Raw genomic sequence first — 16220 nt, forward strand, 5'->3', positions numbered from 1 at the left:
CTTTTATCCTTTTTCACCCCCTCATAGCTTTCGGTCAGTCGTACTGGAAGTAGCATTAGGCCAACACTAGAAGTGGTGGTTACTTTTTTATTTTTATTACTTAGAGTAAAAGTGGCGGTGGCAATTTTCATTTTATTTTTATTTTATATTCTCACTTAGCTGAAGCGAGATAGCCATTTTAATTGTTTCTTTATTTATTTCCTTACAGAAAGAATGAATTTGGAATGGGTTTTCGTGTATGTGATTTACAGTATGTTGTTAAGTTTTCAACTGTTTGATCTGCGGTTGCAGAATGTGCAAGCGTTGAATCCATTCTCTAGTTCAACGACTAAGCTTATAACTAACAGAATAATAGCAAGGGCTAGGACATTGCTGCATGCTAAACTTCAATTTCATTTAAATGAAACTGAACATGAAAGAAATAATTTAAAACATATATAACATTATTAGTAAAATAAAGGTACATTTATTTTTACGTTGAACGAACAACCGTTAATGAAGGGTGTTGTATAGTAATTGAGCGTACATATTTTCTCTGGCACAAACATCTATGCCTACGTCGTCATCTACATGGCTACTACTAGACACCTCAGACCTAACTGCTTGGCTGTGGGTTCATCGAGCCTCCGTCAGACCACTTGTCTATCGTGCCATTCTCGAATAGCGCGCGAGAATAACGAACAGTCTTTCCCTGTGAGCTCTGATTTCACTCATTTTGTCACAATGGTCATTTCTCCATGTGAAAGTGGGTGTCAAAATCATATTTTCGCATTTCGCACTCGGAGAAGAAATTTTACATAGAAATTTCGTCACGAGATCTGGCCTTTGTTTTAATGATTGCCACCCCAACTCATCTATCAAATCCGTGACACTCTCTCCCTTACATCGCGATATCACAAAAGGAGCTGCCGTTCTTGGAAGTTTTTCGATGCACTCTATCAATCCTATCCCACAAGTATCCAATACCCGATACTAGTACTGCAGAAAATGGCGGATAAGCGTGGTGCAGGCAATCCCTTTAGTAGCTCTGTTTGATTTTCTAAGTCTTCTGCCAGTAGAATGCAGTCTTTGGCACGCATTCTCACAACACTTTCTATGTGATCTTTCTAATTTAGATTGCCCGTAACTGAAATCCCTACGTATTTACAATAGTTGCAATGACAGCCTTTATATTTGTGTGATTTATCGTGTAGCCGAAAATTAACTCATGTGGATGACCTGATACTTTTCATTATTTAGAATCGACTACTACATTTCGCAACATGCTGATATCTTGTGGAAATCGTTTTCCAATGGTTTTGAACTTCTGCTGATTTCACTAGATGTTAAACGACAGCATCAACTGCAAGCAATGTAAGAGGACTGGTTGGTTGGTAGTTTCGGGGAAGGAGACCAGACAGCGAGGTCATCGGTCTCATCGGATTAGGGAAGTACGGGGAAGGAAATCGGGCGTGCCCTTTGAAAGGAACCATCCCGGCATTTGCCTGGAGCGATTTAGGGAAATCACGGAAAACCTAAATCAGGATGGCCGGACGCGGGATTGAACCGTCGTCCTCCCGAATACGAGTCCAGTGTCTAACCACTACGCCACCTCGCTCGGTGTTGTAAGAGGACTGCACAGACTGTTTCATAATAGTTTATGTAGATTAAGAAGAGCAGAGGGCCTATAACACTTACGTAATGCTAGATATTAATTTTATTTTACTCGACCACTGCCCGTCAACAACGAACTGTGATATTTTTGACAGTAAATCACGAATCGAGTGACAGCACTGAGATGATACTCCATATGCACGCAATTTTATTAGAAGTCGCTTGTGAGGAACGTTGTGAAATGCGCTATGGAAACCTAGGAACACAGAATCAATTTGAGACTCCGTGTCGAGACCTCTCATTTCTTCGTGTGAATAAAGAGCTGATAGAGATTTACAAGAACGATATTTTCTAGATCCATGTTGACCGTGCATCAACAGTCATTTGCTCCGAAGTAATCGATAATGTTCGAACGCAGTATACGTTCCAAAGTCGTACAGCAAATCGACGTCAGTGATATTGATGTTGTGATCTTCAGTCCAAAGATTGGCTTGATGCAGCTCTCCATGGTACTGTGTCCCGTGCAAGCGCCTTCATCTCCGAGTAACTGCTGCAACCTACATCCTTCTGAATCTGCGAAGTGATTCATCTCTCGGTCTCCCTCTGCGATTTTTACCCTACACACTTCTCTCCAGTACTAAACTGGTGACCCCTTGATGCCTCAGAACGTGTCCTACCAACCGATCCTTTCTTCTAGTCATGTTGTGCTACAAATTTCTCTTCACTACGTCCTCATTAGTTATGTGATCTACAAATCTAATCTTCAGCATTCTTATGTAGCACTATTTTCTCGTATAAACTGTTTATCGTCCATGTTTCGCTTCCATACATGGCTACACTCCATACAAATACTTTCACAAAAGACTTCCTGATACTCAAATCTATACTTTGTGTTAACCAATTTCTGTTCTTCAGAAACGCTTTTTTTGCCACTGCCAGTCTACATTTTATATCCTCTCTATTTCGATCATTATCAGTTATTTAGCTGCCCAAATAGCAAAGCTCATCTACTACTTTAAGTGTCTCATTTCATAATCACATTCCATTACTCTCGTTTGGCTTTTGTTGATGTTCATCTTATAGCCTCCTTTTAAGACTGTATCCATTCCGCTCAGCTGCTCTTCCAAGTCCTTTGCTGTTTCGACTCCTATACCTGCTATCTGGTTTCTGTATAAATTGTAAATAGCCTTTCGCTCCCTGTATTTTACCCATACCACCTTCAGAATTTGAAAGAGAGTATTACAGTCAACATTGTCAAAATCTTTCTCTAAATCTACAAATGATATAAACGTAGGTTTGCCTTTCCTTAACCTATCTTCTATGAGAAGTCGCAGGGTCACTACTGCCTGACATGTTCCTACATTTGTCCGGAATCCAAACTGATCTTCCCCGATGTTGGCTTCTACTAGTTTTTCCATTCTTTTGCAAAGAATTTGTATTAGTATTTTGCAACCGTAACTTTTTAAACTGATAGTTCAGTAATTTTTGCGCCTGTCAGTACCAGCTTTCTTCGGAATTGGTATTATTATATTCTTCTTGAAGTCTGAGGATATTTCGCCTGTGTCATACATCTTGCTCGCCAGATGGAAGAGTTTTGTCATGGATGGCCCTCCCAAGAATACCACTAGTTCTAACGGAATACTGTCTACTCCCAGGGCCTTGTTTCGACTTAGGTCTTTCAGTGCTCTGTAAAATTCTTCCCTCTCATCTTCATCTAAGTCTTCTTCTATTTCCACAATATTGCCGTAAAGTACATCTCCCTAGCATTGACCTCCTGTATACTATTTCCACCTTTGCTTAAAACTGGTTTCCCATCTGAGCTCTTGATATTCACACAAGTGGTTCTCTTTCCTCCAATGGTCTTTTTAAATTTTCTGTGGGCTGCATCTATCTTACCTCTCCTATGATATACATCTACGTCCTTACATTTGTCCTCTAGCAATTCCTGCGCAGTCATCTTGCACTTCTTGTCAATTTCATTTTTTAGACGTTTATATCCCCTTTCGCCTTCTTCATTTACTACATTTTTACATTTCCTTCTTTCATCACTTAAACTCAAATATCTCTCGTGTTATTCAAGGATTCCTACTAGCCCTCGTCTTTTCACCTATTTGATCCCCTGCTGCCTTCACTGTTTCATCTCTCAACACTACCCATTCGTCTTCTAGTGTATTTCTTTCTCGTGTTCTTGTCAATCCTTCACTAAATCTCCCTTTGAAACTCTCTACGACCTCTCGTTCTCTCAGTTTATCCAGGTTTGATCTTAAATTCCTACCTTTCTGCAGTTTCTTCAGAATTAATCTACAGTTCATAACCAATAAATTGTGGTCAGAGTCCACATCTGCCGCTGGAAATGTATTACAATTTAAAACCTGGTACCGAAATCTCTGTCTCAGCATTATATAATCAGTCTGAAACCTTCCGGTGTCTCTATGCCTGTTCCACGTATACAGCCCTCTTTCATGATTCTGAAACAAATTGTTAGCTATGATTACATTATGTTCTTTGAAAAATTTTCGGAGGGAGTTGGCATATAAACTAGTACTAATGTGGTGGGCTTGGGCTTCGTGTTTATCTCTGCTACTATAATGCGTTCACTCTGCTGTTCATAGTAGCTTAACCCCGTTCGTATTTTTAGTCATTATTAGACCCCCGCATTACCTATATATGATGTTATATTTATAATCCTATGTTCACCTGCCACTGAATTTCACTAATTCGCACTATACCTAACTTTAACCTATCCATTTCCCTTTTTAAATTTTCTAACCTACCTGCCTGTTTAAGGGATCTGATATTTCACGCTCCGATCCGCAGAACGCCAGTTTTGTTTCTCCTGATAACGACGTCCTCCTGAGTAGTCCCTGCCCGGAGATCCGAATGGGGGACTATTTTACCTCCAGTATTTTACGCAAGAGGACGCCATCATCATTCAACCATACAGTAGAGCTGCATGTCCCCGGGAAAAATTACGGCTTTTAGCAGTTCGCATTACCAGCACAGCAAGGCTGTTTTGGTTAATGTTACAAGGCCAGATTAGTCAATCATCCAGACTGTTGCCCCTGCAACCACTGAAAACACTGCTGCCTCTCATCAGGAAGCACACGTTTTTCCGGCCTGTCAGCAGATACCCTTCCTTTGTGGTTGCACCTACTGTACGGCTATCTGCATCGCTGAGGTACGCAAGCCTTCCTACCAACGACAGGGTCCGCGGTTCATGGGGGCGGACGTCAGTGATATGGGTCTGTATTTCGTTAACTTTCCGCTTCTTAAGTTCGGCTCTTTTGTTGAGCAAGAAGTTTATATTATTGATAAGTATGGAGCTGTTATATCAGCGTACTCTGAAAGGAACCTAAGTGATATGCAATGTGGCCCGGAGGACTAGCCATTGCTAAGTGACTTAAGTTGCTTCATTTGATCGAGAATATCTACTTCTAAGTTATTCATGTTCGCAGATGCTCGTGTTTGGAATTCTGGAATTTCGGAAATCCGTGTTCAGTAACTCCGCTCTAGTTGCACTGTCATTGGTAACATCATCGTCGTTGTCACGCACTGAAGGTACTGATTGTGTCTTGCCTCTGATGTGCTTTACATACATCTAGACCCCCTTGTATTTTCTGCCAGATGTCGAGACAGAGTTTCGTTGTGGAAACAATTGAAAGCATCTCGCATTGCAGTCGTCGGTAAATTTCGAGTTTCAGCACATTTCCAATCTACTAACAGGGGACATTGGGCGGTGGTGGGAATGACTATAGCATCTGCATTCAGCTCCCAAGGTTAATTAACAGAAATGTATGCACTTTAAATACACGTTGGTCGGTTAGGCTAGCAGAGAGGCTGCAGACGAGAGGGGAGGCGGCGTGGGGGCGGCGCCGGCGCCGCTGACCGCTACGCAGGGACAATGGCCGCTACTGCCGCCTCCGCGCCCGCCTCCACTGCCCCCGATCACGCAGCAACACGGTGCGTGGGCGGCAGCAGGGTGCGTGGGTGGCAGCAGGGCGCGTGCCCACACTCGCTATGGCGCTGTGACGCAGGAGTGCCAACGACGGGGACCATCTGTCTTCCAGACTCCAGCGAATGTTTTCACCTCTAAAGGTGTAGCTCAGGGACGTCGCGTTTGCATACGGGCAGTCAGGGCAATGAATCAGAACGCCGTGCTGGAAAGGAGGGGGGGGGGGGGGGGATAGGAAGCCACGTAGAGAATCTGAAACCGCTGATGTCATTTGTAAAGTTTTGACCGCGTGATTGATTCGTGATGTGGTTTTGGGATTCTAAATTTATGTAAATCTCTGTGTAGTGCGTGGCAGAGAGTGATTTTCATTGTCTCATATACAGGGCTATTACAAATGATTGAAGCAATTTCATAAATTCACTGTAGCTCCATTCATTGACATATGGTCACGACACACTACAGATACGTAGAAAAACTCATGAAGTTTTGTTCCGATGAAGCCGCACTTCAGGTTTCTGCTGCCAGAGCGCTCGAGAGTGCAGTGAGACAAAATGGCGACAGGAGCCGAGAAAGCGTATGTCGTTCTTGAAATGCACTGGCATAGTCAGTCATAACAGTGCAACGACACTTCAGGACGAAGTTCAACAAAGATCCACCAACTGCTAACTCCATTCGGTGATGGTATGTGCAGTTTAAAGCTTCTGGATGCCTCTGTAAGGGGAAATCAACAGGTCGGCCTGCAGTGAGCGAAGGAACGGTTGAACGCGTGCGGGCAAGTTTCACGCGTAGCCCGCAGAAGTCGACGAATAAAGCAAGCAGGGAGCTAAACGTACCACAGCCGACGGTTTGGAAAATCTTACGGAAAAGGCTAAAGCAGAAGCCTTACCGTTTACAATTGCTACAAGCCCTGACACCCGATGACAAAGTCAAACGCTTTGAATTTTCGGCGCGGTTGCAACAGCTCGTGGAAGAGGATGCGTTCAGTGCGAAACTTGTTTTCAGTGATGAAGCAACATTTTTTCTTAATGGTGAAGTCTTTAAACCTCCTCTACCAAGAAACGTGCCAGAACTGCGAGCTCGCATCAACGATGCTTTCGAACTCATTAATGGGGACATGCTGCGCCGAGTGTGGGAGGAACTTGATTATCGGCTTGATGTCTGCCGAATCACTAAAGGGGCACATACCGAACATTTGTGAATGCCTAAAAAAACTTTTTGAGTTTTTGTATGTGTGTACAAAGCATTGTGAAAAAATCTCAAATAATAAAGTTATTGTAGAGCTGTGAAATCGCTTCAATCATTTGTAATAGCCCTGTACAGTACTCCCGTTCTATTCGTGGATGGACTGTGACAAGAATGACTGCTTCTGCACCTCTCTGCCTAATTTTATCTCAACGATCAATGCTGTGCAGATAGTTATGGTGTATGTTTTCTACAAAAATATTATCTGTCTAAGAGAAAACTGAATACATTGATTTCGGAAACTTTCTCCCCATCTAACGTGTAGTTTAGGCATCGTATTCAACTGTTGAGCAATAGTTCATGAAATGCAAAATTTAAAATGTAGAGAAAATGAATCCAATTAAATGCCAGAAGACACTAACTGCGTGTTCAGTGAAAACTGTATAACTAAAACTCATTATCGAAGTACTATATGAACGGTGGGTGATACGAAGTGCAATCTTGGAATATCCAACAAAATAGATTACTGCTCAACTCGAAACAAAATGACTCCCGAAAATTACCAACACTGTTCACTGAAAATTAATGTACTTGCTACCACGACACCTGAGAATCCCTATGACCCAGTGTTTGCTCAAGAATGCAAGCTGAGTACTGTCCTGAAATAAAAGTAACTAACCTCTTGTTCAATATGCTGTTTCTGTGAGTGGACTACTGACGTTCTCAAAAGCAAATGCAAATCATCAGACGCCGCATCTAAAGATAAATAATCTTCTCTAATTTATTTATTTATTGTCAGAAACAATGCGTGTGGTGCACTGTACACACGAAAAGAGCTTAAAACTTTAGTGTGGATCGTGGAGGTGGCTTTTACTTTCAAGAAAATTGTTTTTGATAACACGAACTCTTTACTATTGTCAGGAAGACTGCACAACATAAGAAGACTCTAACAATTACAAAATTCTCTCAATACAAACAGGCCTTTAAAATTGCTCCAAAATCTTTTCCACCAGTATAAAGAAAAGACAATATTATAAAAGTGTGTGCATCTCGATAATAAAGCATTCCAGATAATTTCTCCAGATTCACAGATAACACACCTATTTCTCTGAAAACGTCAACAGTACGGTGACTGCGCCTCAAATGAGAATGTCTCAGCGCTGCACAATTAACGAACTAGGAAGTCAACCACAGATAAAACTAAAACAAAGTCAAAGATCTTGTTCACTGCTCCTCTAGCGCGCTCATTCGTCTTTGTCACAGTACAGGTAAATTATTTACAATAGCAGCAGACATGAGACCCTTACAATAGCTTTTCCCCTTAGAAGATGAAACAGATCTACAAAAGAGACTGCCTACGCCACGGTTGTCGATCCCCTTCTGCAGTACTGCTGGACGGGTACTGGATACAGAAGAAATTGACAGAGGACATCGAAAAGATTTCTGAGCAGTTTCTCGTGAGATGTTCCTTCCTGTTAAGTTTTCACAATTAATTGGTGTCCTTGCGGCTATTCAACAGGGTCGCTGATTCAGTTTTTCTGCACAATGTCCAGACGACCGATGCAGTCGCCTTGTTAAAGTGCTGCGTGCTCTGTTATCACGCGTAATCGCTGCGGACCTCTATAAGTTCCAAGTTCAGGCAGCGAGAACGCGTAACAACAGAGCTCCCAACACTTTAACAAGGCTACTGCATCGGTCGTCAAGATACTGTGCAGAAAAAGTGAATCAGCAACTTGGCTGCCCACTCTAAAGGACACCGTAAATCAATCTTGCCGAGATAACTCGAGATATCACCAGATTTATTCAAGATTCCAGTATGATCATTTCCAGATCCCATGACTAGCGCTTATCCGTAAAGCGTCACTTCTGCGAGGAATCTTGAAAAGTTAGCTGAAAATATGGATGCTGGATGACGTGCCTGTGCGGAGTAGGAGGAACCTACAGTACCAGCGTGACGACTGTCCAGCCCATAATGTATGGAGTACTACAACACAAATCGTTTCCAAGTCGTTGGATAGAACGCAGAGGACATGTCCCTCAGCTGGCCTATTCCCCAGGTTTGGTGCCTGTAGACTTTTTTCCCGTGGGGAGCACTGACCCGATGATATGCAAAGATGTGTTAGTTCAGCCTGGTAGGATATTGCCCCTGAAATGCTACCATGTGTGCGGTAGTTGTTCCATACGAGGCTGGAAGCGTGTATTGCATCTGCTGGGTTTCATTTTGAACACAACCTGTGATGGTCAGCTACCTCATTACTGGTCAGAATCCACATAACTAGTGCAAGCAATTGTGTTGTTCTTCTATGTGTGCTACCACAGGCATGGCTGGCATGTAGGTGTGGCAACTGTTCAAAATAATCTCGTAAATGACTCACACTAGAATCCTGCAACAAGCACCACCGACATCCTAATTTAACCTAATTTTAGTTCGTTAATGTCAATAGGCATTGTAGCATCTAAAAAGTGTATGCTTGTACAAAAGATACACTTTATAAGTGTGCTGGCGTAAGGTGTCGCCAGCTCACTGGCCGGCCGAGATATAACAAGAAGATCGATAGTACATACTGAATCAAGCACGTCTATCAGAAGAGAGGCCAACGACAGCTTTGCAAGCAACGTGCTGCCAACGCCCTCTAGGCCGCAAGTATGTAGATCACCACCACTGGCCAGAAGGCTCAGCCTTAGTCTTAGTTAGTAGCTCTCAGTCACTATTAGTCTCTCAGTTACTGGCCCAGTCTCAGTCTCTCAGTCTCTAGCACAGCCGCTCAGTCTCTAGCTCAGTCACTGGCGTAGTAACTCGCATTCTAGTTTGGCGTCTGTCATTCATCGCGTAGTGGGACTTGCACTTCACCAGCAGTGAGGCTAAAGTGGACAATTACGGAAGTGGCTGTACGACAACACATGGACATTGTTAAAGTTAAGTAGCAGCCTCTTGTTTACGTAAATAAAGAACCCTGTTAATACATCTGTGCAGTTATGTTGTAGGAAGAGGATATTGGCTGCCAAACAACATCATTGCCCTTGATTCCTATGGTACAAGACTCTACAGTATCGACGAGGACACAAAAATAAGTATCATTACAATCTGTTTATTTGGTAATAATACTTGCCCCTGACTACCAATCCATTCTGTGAAAACCGCACACCAATAGCACTTTCCATCTCCAGGTTATAAAGTTTAATTGATTCACCCTGTATATGCTCCCAGCACAGCCAGTGGCAGATTTTCCATGCCGCAGTCTCCGAGCCAGTCATCAATCGGAGGTGCAGCTGAGTTGCTACAGCCTCATCGAGCATCGTCATCAACCAGGTCAAGCCGCTGATCTAAGGGCCGTCAAGTAGCCCTTGTGGTTCTGACCTCTGAACTGGATTAGCAGAGGTGAGATTGCCCCATAGGTGCCATCATCTGACAGTGCACTCAGTCTCTGAGGGTTCTGGGTTCAATTCGGGGTACCTGCACATTTCTGCCACCCACCCTGGGCCGCGTATGGTGTATGTTGGCTCCGCTCGAAGCCTCACTGCGCCACGGAGCTGACACCTCACTGCCGGCCGGAGTGGCCGAGCGGTTCTAGGCGCTACAGTCTGGAGCCGCGCGTCCGCTACGGTCGCAGGTTCGAATCCTGCCTCGGGCATGGATGTGTGCGATGTCCTTAGGTTATTTAGGTTTAAGTACTTCTAAGTTCTAGGGGACTGATGACCTCAGAAATTAAGTCCCATAGTGCTCAGAGCCATTTGAACCATTTTAGCCTGACACCTCACTTGCACCACCTGACAGTGCAGCCAGTCTCCGAGGGTTCTGGGTTCAATACCCTGGGCCGCGTATGCTGTATGCTTTCTCTGCGGGAAGCCTCACTGCACCACAGAGCTGACACCCCACTTGCATCACATGACAGTGCAGCCAGTGTCCGAGGGTTCTGGGTTCAATTGGGGGTGCCTGCACATTTCTGCCACCCACCCTGGGCCGCATATGCTGTATGCTGGCTTTGCTGGAAGCCTCACTGGGCCATGGATTTGACATCCCTCTTGCATCAGCAATTACACTGCTGACCGACTACTGCTGCTGCCTCAGCAAATGTGACTCACTGCCCACCAGCTATAGTTGGCACTTGGGTCCTAGCTATAGGCTTACCATATGGAAGCATCGAATGATAGAAACTGCTGCTGCTGCGTAAGCAATCTCTGTGCTGTGGTATTGGTGATCCTGTTACACAGCTTCCTGCAGACAAGGCCCTGGAGTCAGAAGTGGTCATCCCGCAACAATGGGGCCACCCAGCTGTAACACTGGAAACAAACATGTTTTAGTCACTCATGGTACTTGCTGCCATTTGACTCTTTTCCTTCAAGCTTGCACTGAGTATTGTTTTAAAATGCGTACATTTCAGTTAATTAACCTTGGGAGCTGAATGCAGGCACTTTGTCTGGTCATTTCCTCCTCCCATTAGCAGCACATCTCTGCAAAGTGCCGCTTCTGCAAGGAATCTTGAAAAGTTGGGAAACGACTGCCATCGTGGGAAAGTTACTCGCCTTCTTACCATAGGTGGCCTTGACCAAAACATAATTTTTTGTTAAATGTTTGAGTGGAACAAGACCAAGACTCCATGGAAATTAAACAACTGATTTTTGTCCTAGTTTTCATAGCCCAAAAGAGGTGGAAATGGACAAATGGAGTATCACATTATTAGCATTAGGTACAGATTTCATAAAATGGCTTAACTCATCTGAAGTAATCAGGATAGTTATGAAAAACTTAACCAGCTATTTGAGGGTAAATTAGTATCCGAATTTTCATTTCCAAACAAAGAGTGAGAAATGAACAAATGAGGTATCAAACTGCCCACGGTGAGGTTTAGTTTTGCAAAACAATATTTAGTTGGTTGAAAATGAACTGTGTGATTAAGAAAAATACAGTTATTTAAGGGAAAACAGAAATGTATCATGAACAGCTGCTGCCATTTATCTAATTGAAGTGTGAAATACCAAATCTAGACTGAGTTGACAAAAGTCATGGGATACCTCTTAACATCGTGTCGGACCTCCTTTCAGCCGGAGTAGCGCAGCAGCTCGACGTGGTGTGGACTCAACAAGTCGCTGGAAGTCCCTGCAGAAATATTGAACCATGCTGCCTCTATAGCCGTCCATAATTAAGAAAGCGTTGCCAGTGCAGGATTTTGTGCACCAACTGACCTCTCGATTATGTCCCATGATTCATGTCGGCCGATCTGGAAAGCGACATCTTTCTCTAGAATTGTCCAGAATGTTCTTCAAACCAGTTGTGAACAACTGTTGCCATGTGACATGGCGCATTGTCATCCTTAAAAATTCCATTGTTGTTTGCTGCAAATGGTCTCCAAGTAGCCGAACATAACCATTTCCGGTCAATGGATCGGTTCAGTTGGACGAAAAGATCCAGTCCGTTCCGTGTAAACACAGCCTGCACCGATTTGCACACTGCCTTGATGACAACTTGGGTCCATGGCAGCTTGGGGTCTGCGCCACACTCGAACCCTACCATCAACTGAAATCTGGACTCATCTGACCATGCCACGGTTTTCCAGTCGCCTAAAGTCCACGAGCCCAGGAGACGCGCTGCAGGCGATGTCGTGCTGTCAACAAAGCATTCGATTCGGCCGTCTGCAACCATAACCCATTAACGCCAAATTTCACCGCACTATACTAAATTATACGTCCGTCGTATGTCCCATATTGATTTCTGAGGTTATTTCACCCAGTGTTCCTTGTCTGCTAGCATTCACAAACACAGCTGTCCACCACTGCGTTGTCCGAGGTGAGAGGTAATGCCCGAAATTTGGTATCCGCGGCACAGTCTTGATCCTGTGGATCTCTTCGTACTGAATTCTCTAACGATTTATCAAATGGAATGTCGCATGCATCTGGCTCCAACTACCATTCCGCTTTCGAAGCCTGTTAATTGCCGTCGTTTTGTCATAATCATGTCGGAAACCTTTTCACATGAAGCACCTGAGTACAAATGACAGAACCGTCAATGCAATGCTCTTTGGTTCTTTCTGTATGCGATGCAGCTGGCCACTGTAAACCTGCATATCGCTATCCCATGACTTCTGTCACTTCCTTGTATGTATACAAAAGCACTGTCGTGACATACTGACTCACCATGTCCAGCCCAAACTCTAAGGATAGAAACTTGAAATTTAGAGAGGATGTTAATCTTTTACTGCAAGCGTCATTTATGAAGGGATGATGAAATAGGAGATGAAAGATTTTTTTAAAATGTGTCACTGCTATGGCAATTTTGAAGCTAGAATTATGAAAACTGATATGTAGTTTCTTCGCCACAAACAGTGAAATAAGTGTTTAAGCATTTTTGAAAATTTAGCCCTGATGGGGATAAAGTAGTATGTGAAAGATCTTTGAAAATAAATCATTATTAAAGAGGCACTGAAGTATTTTTAAACCTACATTTATGTAACTGGCATTTGACTTCTCGGTTGCAAATAAAAAAAAAATTACGTGTTTCAGTGTTCTTGGAAATATAACATTTGACATGGTAAAATAGGGAGTGAATATTTAACGGTATACTTCATTATGCCAACATTTTTAAAGTTAACTCTAGGAAAATTTGTATTTGGGTTCTCTGTTAGAAACAAAAAATATACATGTAACTGTTTTTGGAATTTCAATGACTGAGGGGAGAAATAGGGGTTCAAATGTCGTAGAAGTTTTGGAAGTTGAGTCACTAGGGCGTAAAGGAATGGGTGAAAGTTTTGTTGGAAATAAATCGTTATTAATGAACCACTAAAGCATTTTTAAAGCTACATCTACGGAAATTGGTGTTTGACTTCGCAGTTAGAAATTAAGAAATACGTGTTTCTGTGTTTTTGAAAATTTAACTATGGGGGTAAAATAGAGGACGAATGTTTTATGGGATATATTTCATTATGGAAGAATATTTAACGCAAAGTCTCTGAAAATAAGTATTTAGCTTCTCTGTTAGAAACAAAACAAAAAAAATGTGTTCACTGTTTTTGGAAATTCAGCCCATAAGTGGTGGAATTCGGGGTGAAATTTTTTATGAAATGATTTAATTCTGATAACATTTTTAAAGCTAAATCACTGAAAATTGGTATTTGGTTTCTCAATTAGAATCGAAAAAATACATGTTTCACTATTTTTGGAAGTTCAACGCCTAAGGGGATGAAATAACTCCAGAGGGATTCATTGACTCATCATCGACCTGCCCAAACCACTAAGCGTAGTAACTTGAGGGTGCGGTCTTTATACTGCAGGCGTCCTTTAAGAAGGGACAGTTCGAAATTCCACTCCTAAGAGGGTGATACAGGGGATGAAAGGCTTTTCGAAAATACATTGCTATTAAGTTAATTTTGAACCTAGAACTGCGAAATAGGGATTTGGTTTCCCAGTCAGAAATAAAAAAAAATTACGTGTTGCAGAATTTCTGGAAATTCAACCATTAATCCGGTAACATAATGGGTGAATTTAAAAAAGTAGTTAATGAAGTACTACTGCAGCATTTTTAAAGCTACGTTTATGAAAATTGGTATATGACTTCTCGGTTCGAAATAAAAAGATACGTGTGTCAGTGTTTTGGAAATTCAACGCTCTAAGTAAGAGAAATAGCGACTGAAAAGTTTTAGGAAATTATTTCATTATGAGAACATTTTCAAAGCTAAATTTACGAAAATTTGATTTCGCTTCTCTGTTAGAAATTAAAAGGATACGTATGTCAATGTTTTTCGAAATTCAACCCCTAAGGGGGTGAATAGAGGATGAAAATTTTTACGAAAATATTTAAACCGTAGTATACGAAAATTGGTATTTCGCTTCTCGAATGTATGTAAATAAATGGAAAGGCGAAAGGCGTTACTAAAACAAATCTTTTACTCAAGCTACCAGAATAGCTTTTTCGTCAGAAGTGCACTCGGAAAGAAACCATGCTTCTACAGCCTTAATTACCGAGAAATGTTTGGATAGTGGTCTGTTTGTAAACAATGTAAGGAGTTTAGTTAGAGAAAAGCCAAAAAATCTGTGCAAACCATGCAGTATACGCGAATGACGCAGCGGCCACAAAGCTAGTCACACCATAAAATGGAATTTCTCTGCTTTCTCTTGATCTATATACTCTTAATAATAATAGAATACTGAGCGATATTGAAATATATTTTAATTCGCCCATTCTGAACAAAATTTGAAAAAGAAAAAAAAGAAAAGGATACTCAATTGCTTGTGAATCGATTTGTCTAAAAATAAGAAAAGAAATAGATTACAGTAACATTTAATGTGCCTTTCCATGATGCTCAAAACCGTGTACAATAAATGAAGTACTGACTGAGACTTGTGGTCTTCAGTTCAAAGACTGGTTTGATGCAGCTCTCCATGCTACTGTTCTGTACAAGCCTCTTCATCTCCGAGTACCTACCGCAACCTACATCCTTCTGAATCTGCTTAGTGTATTAATCTCTTGGTCTCCGCCTATGATTTTTAGCCCCCAACCCCATACTTCTCTCCAATACTAAATTGGTGATCCCTTGATGCCTCAGAACGTGTCCTACCAACCGATCCCTTCTTTTAGTCAGGTTGTGCCATAAATTCGTCTTCTCCCAATTCTATTCAGTACCTCCTCATTAATTACGTGATCTAGCCATCTAATCTTCAGCATTCTCCTGTAGCACCACATTTCAGAAGCTTCTATACTGTACTTGTCTAAACTGTTTATCGTCCATTTTTCACTTCCATACATGGCTACACTCCAAACAAATACTTTCAGAAACGACTTCCTGACACTTAAATCTATACTCGATGTTAACAAATTTGTCTTCTTCAGAAACGCTTTGTTTGCCATTGCCAGTCTACATTTTATATCCTCTCCACTTCGACCATCATCAGTTACATTGCCGCCCAAGTAGCAAAACTCATGTACTACTTTAAGTACCTCATTTCCCAATCTAATTGCCTCAGCATCAACTGATTTAATTCGACCACATTCCATTATCTTTGTTTTTTGCTTTTGTTGATGTTCATATTATATCCTCCTTTGAAGATAGTGGCCATTCCGCTCAACTGCTCTTCCGATTCCTTTGCTGTCTCTGACAGAATCACAATGTCATCGGCGAACCTGAAAGTTTTTGTTTCTTCTCCCAGGACTTTAATTCCTACTCCGAATTTTTCTTTTGTTTCCTTTACTGCTTGCTCAGTATACAGATTGAATAACACCGTGGATACGCTACAACCCTATCCCACTGCCTTCTTAACCACTACTTCGCTTTCGTGTCCTTCGACTCTTATAACTGCCATCTGGTTTCTGTACAAATTGTAAATAGCCTTTCGCTCCCTGTATTTCAACCCCACCACCTTCAGGATGTGCAGAGGAGTATCTAGTCAACATTGTCAAAAGCTTTCTCGAAGTTTACAAATGCTATAAACGTAGGTTTGTCTGTCCTTAAGCAGAGAGGATTTTAAAGAGTGCACGAGGATGTTTATGTGGTGGAATTTCACT

The 16220-nt window shown here is 42.1% G+C and overlaps 1 protein-coding gene across 1 annotated transcript in view; it reads left to right on the forward strand.

Annotated features, from left to right (window-relative positions):
* The first annotated feature begins 5494 nt into the window (after window positions 1–5494).
* LOC124616629 (vegetative cell wall protein gp1-like) overlaps window positions 5495–16220 on the forward strand; it is a 60240-nt gene continuing 49514 nt past the window's right edge. The window contains exon 1 of the mRNA XM_047144954.1: window positions 5495–5572. Coding sequence (XP_047000910.1) covers window positions 5495–5572 — 78 coding nt within the window. The remainder of the gene's footprint in view (window positions 5573–16220) is intronic.

This window comes from Schistocerca americana, chromosome 5 (assembly GCF_021461395.2).
Source record: "Schistocerca americana isolate TAMUIC-IGC-003095 chromosome 5, iqSchAmer2.1, whole genome shotgun sequence".
NCBI lineage: Eukaryota > Metazoa > Arthropoda > Insecta > Orthoptera > Acrididae > Schistocerca > Schistocerca americana.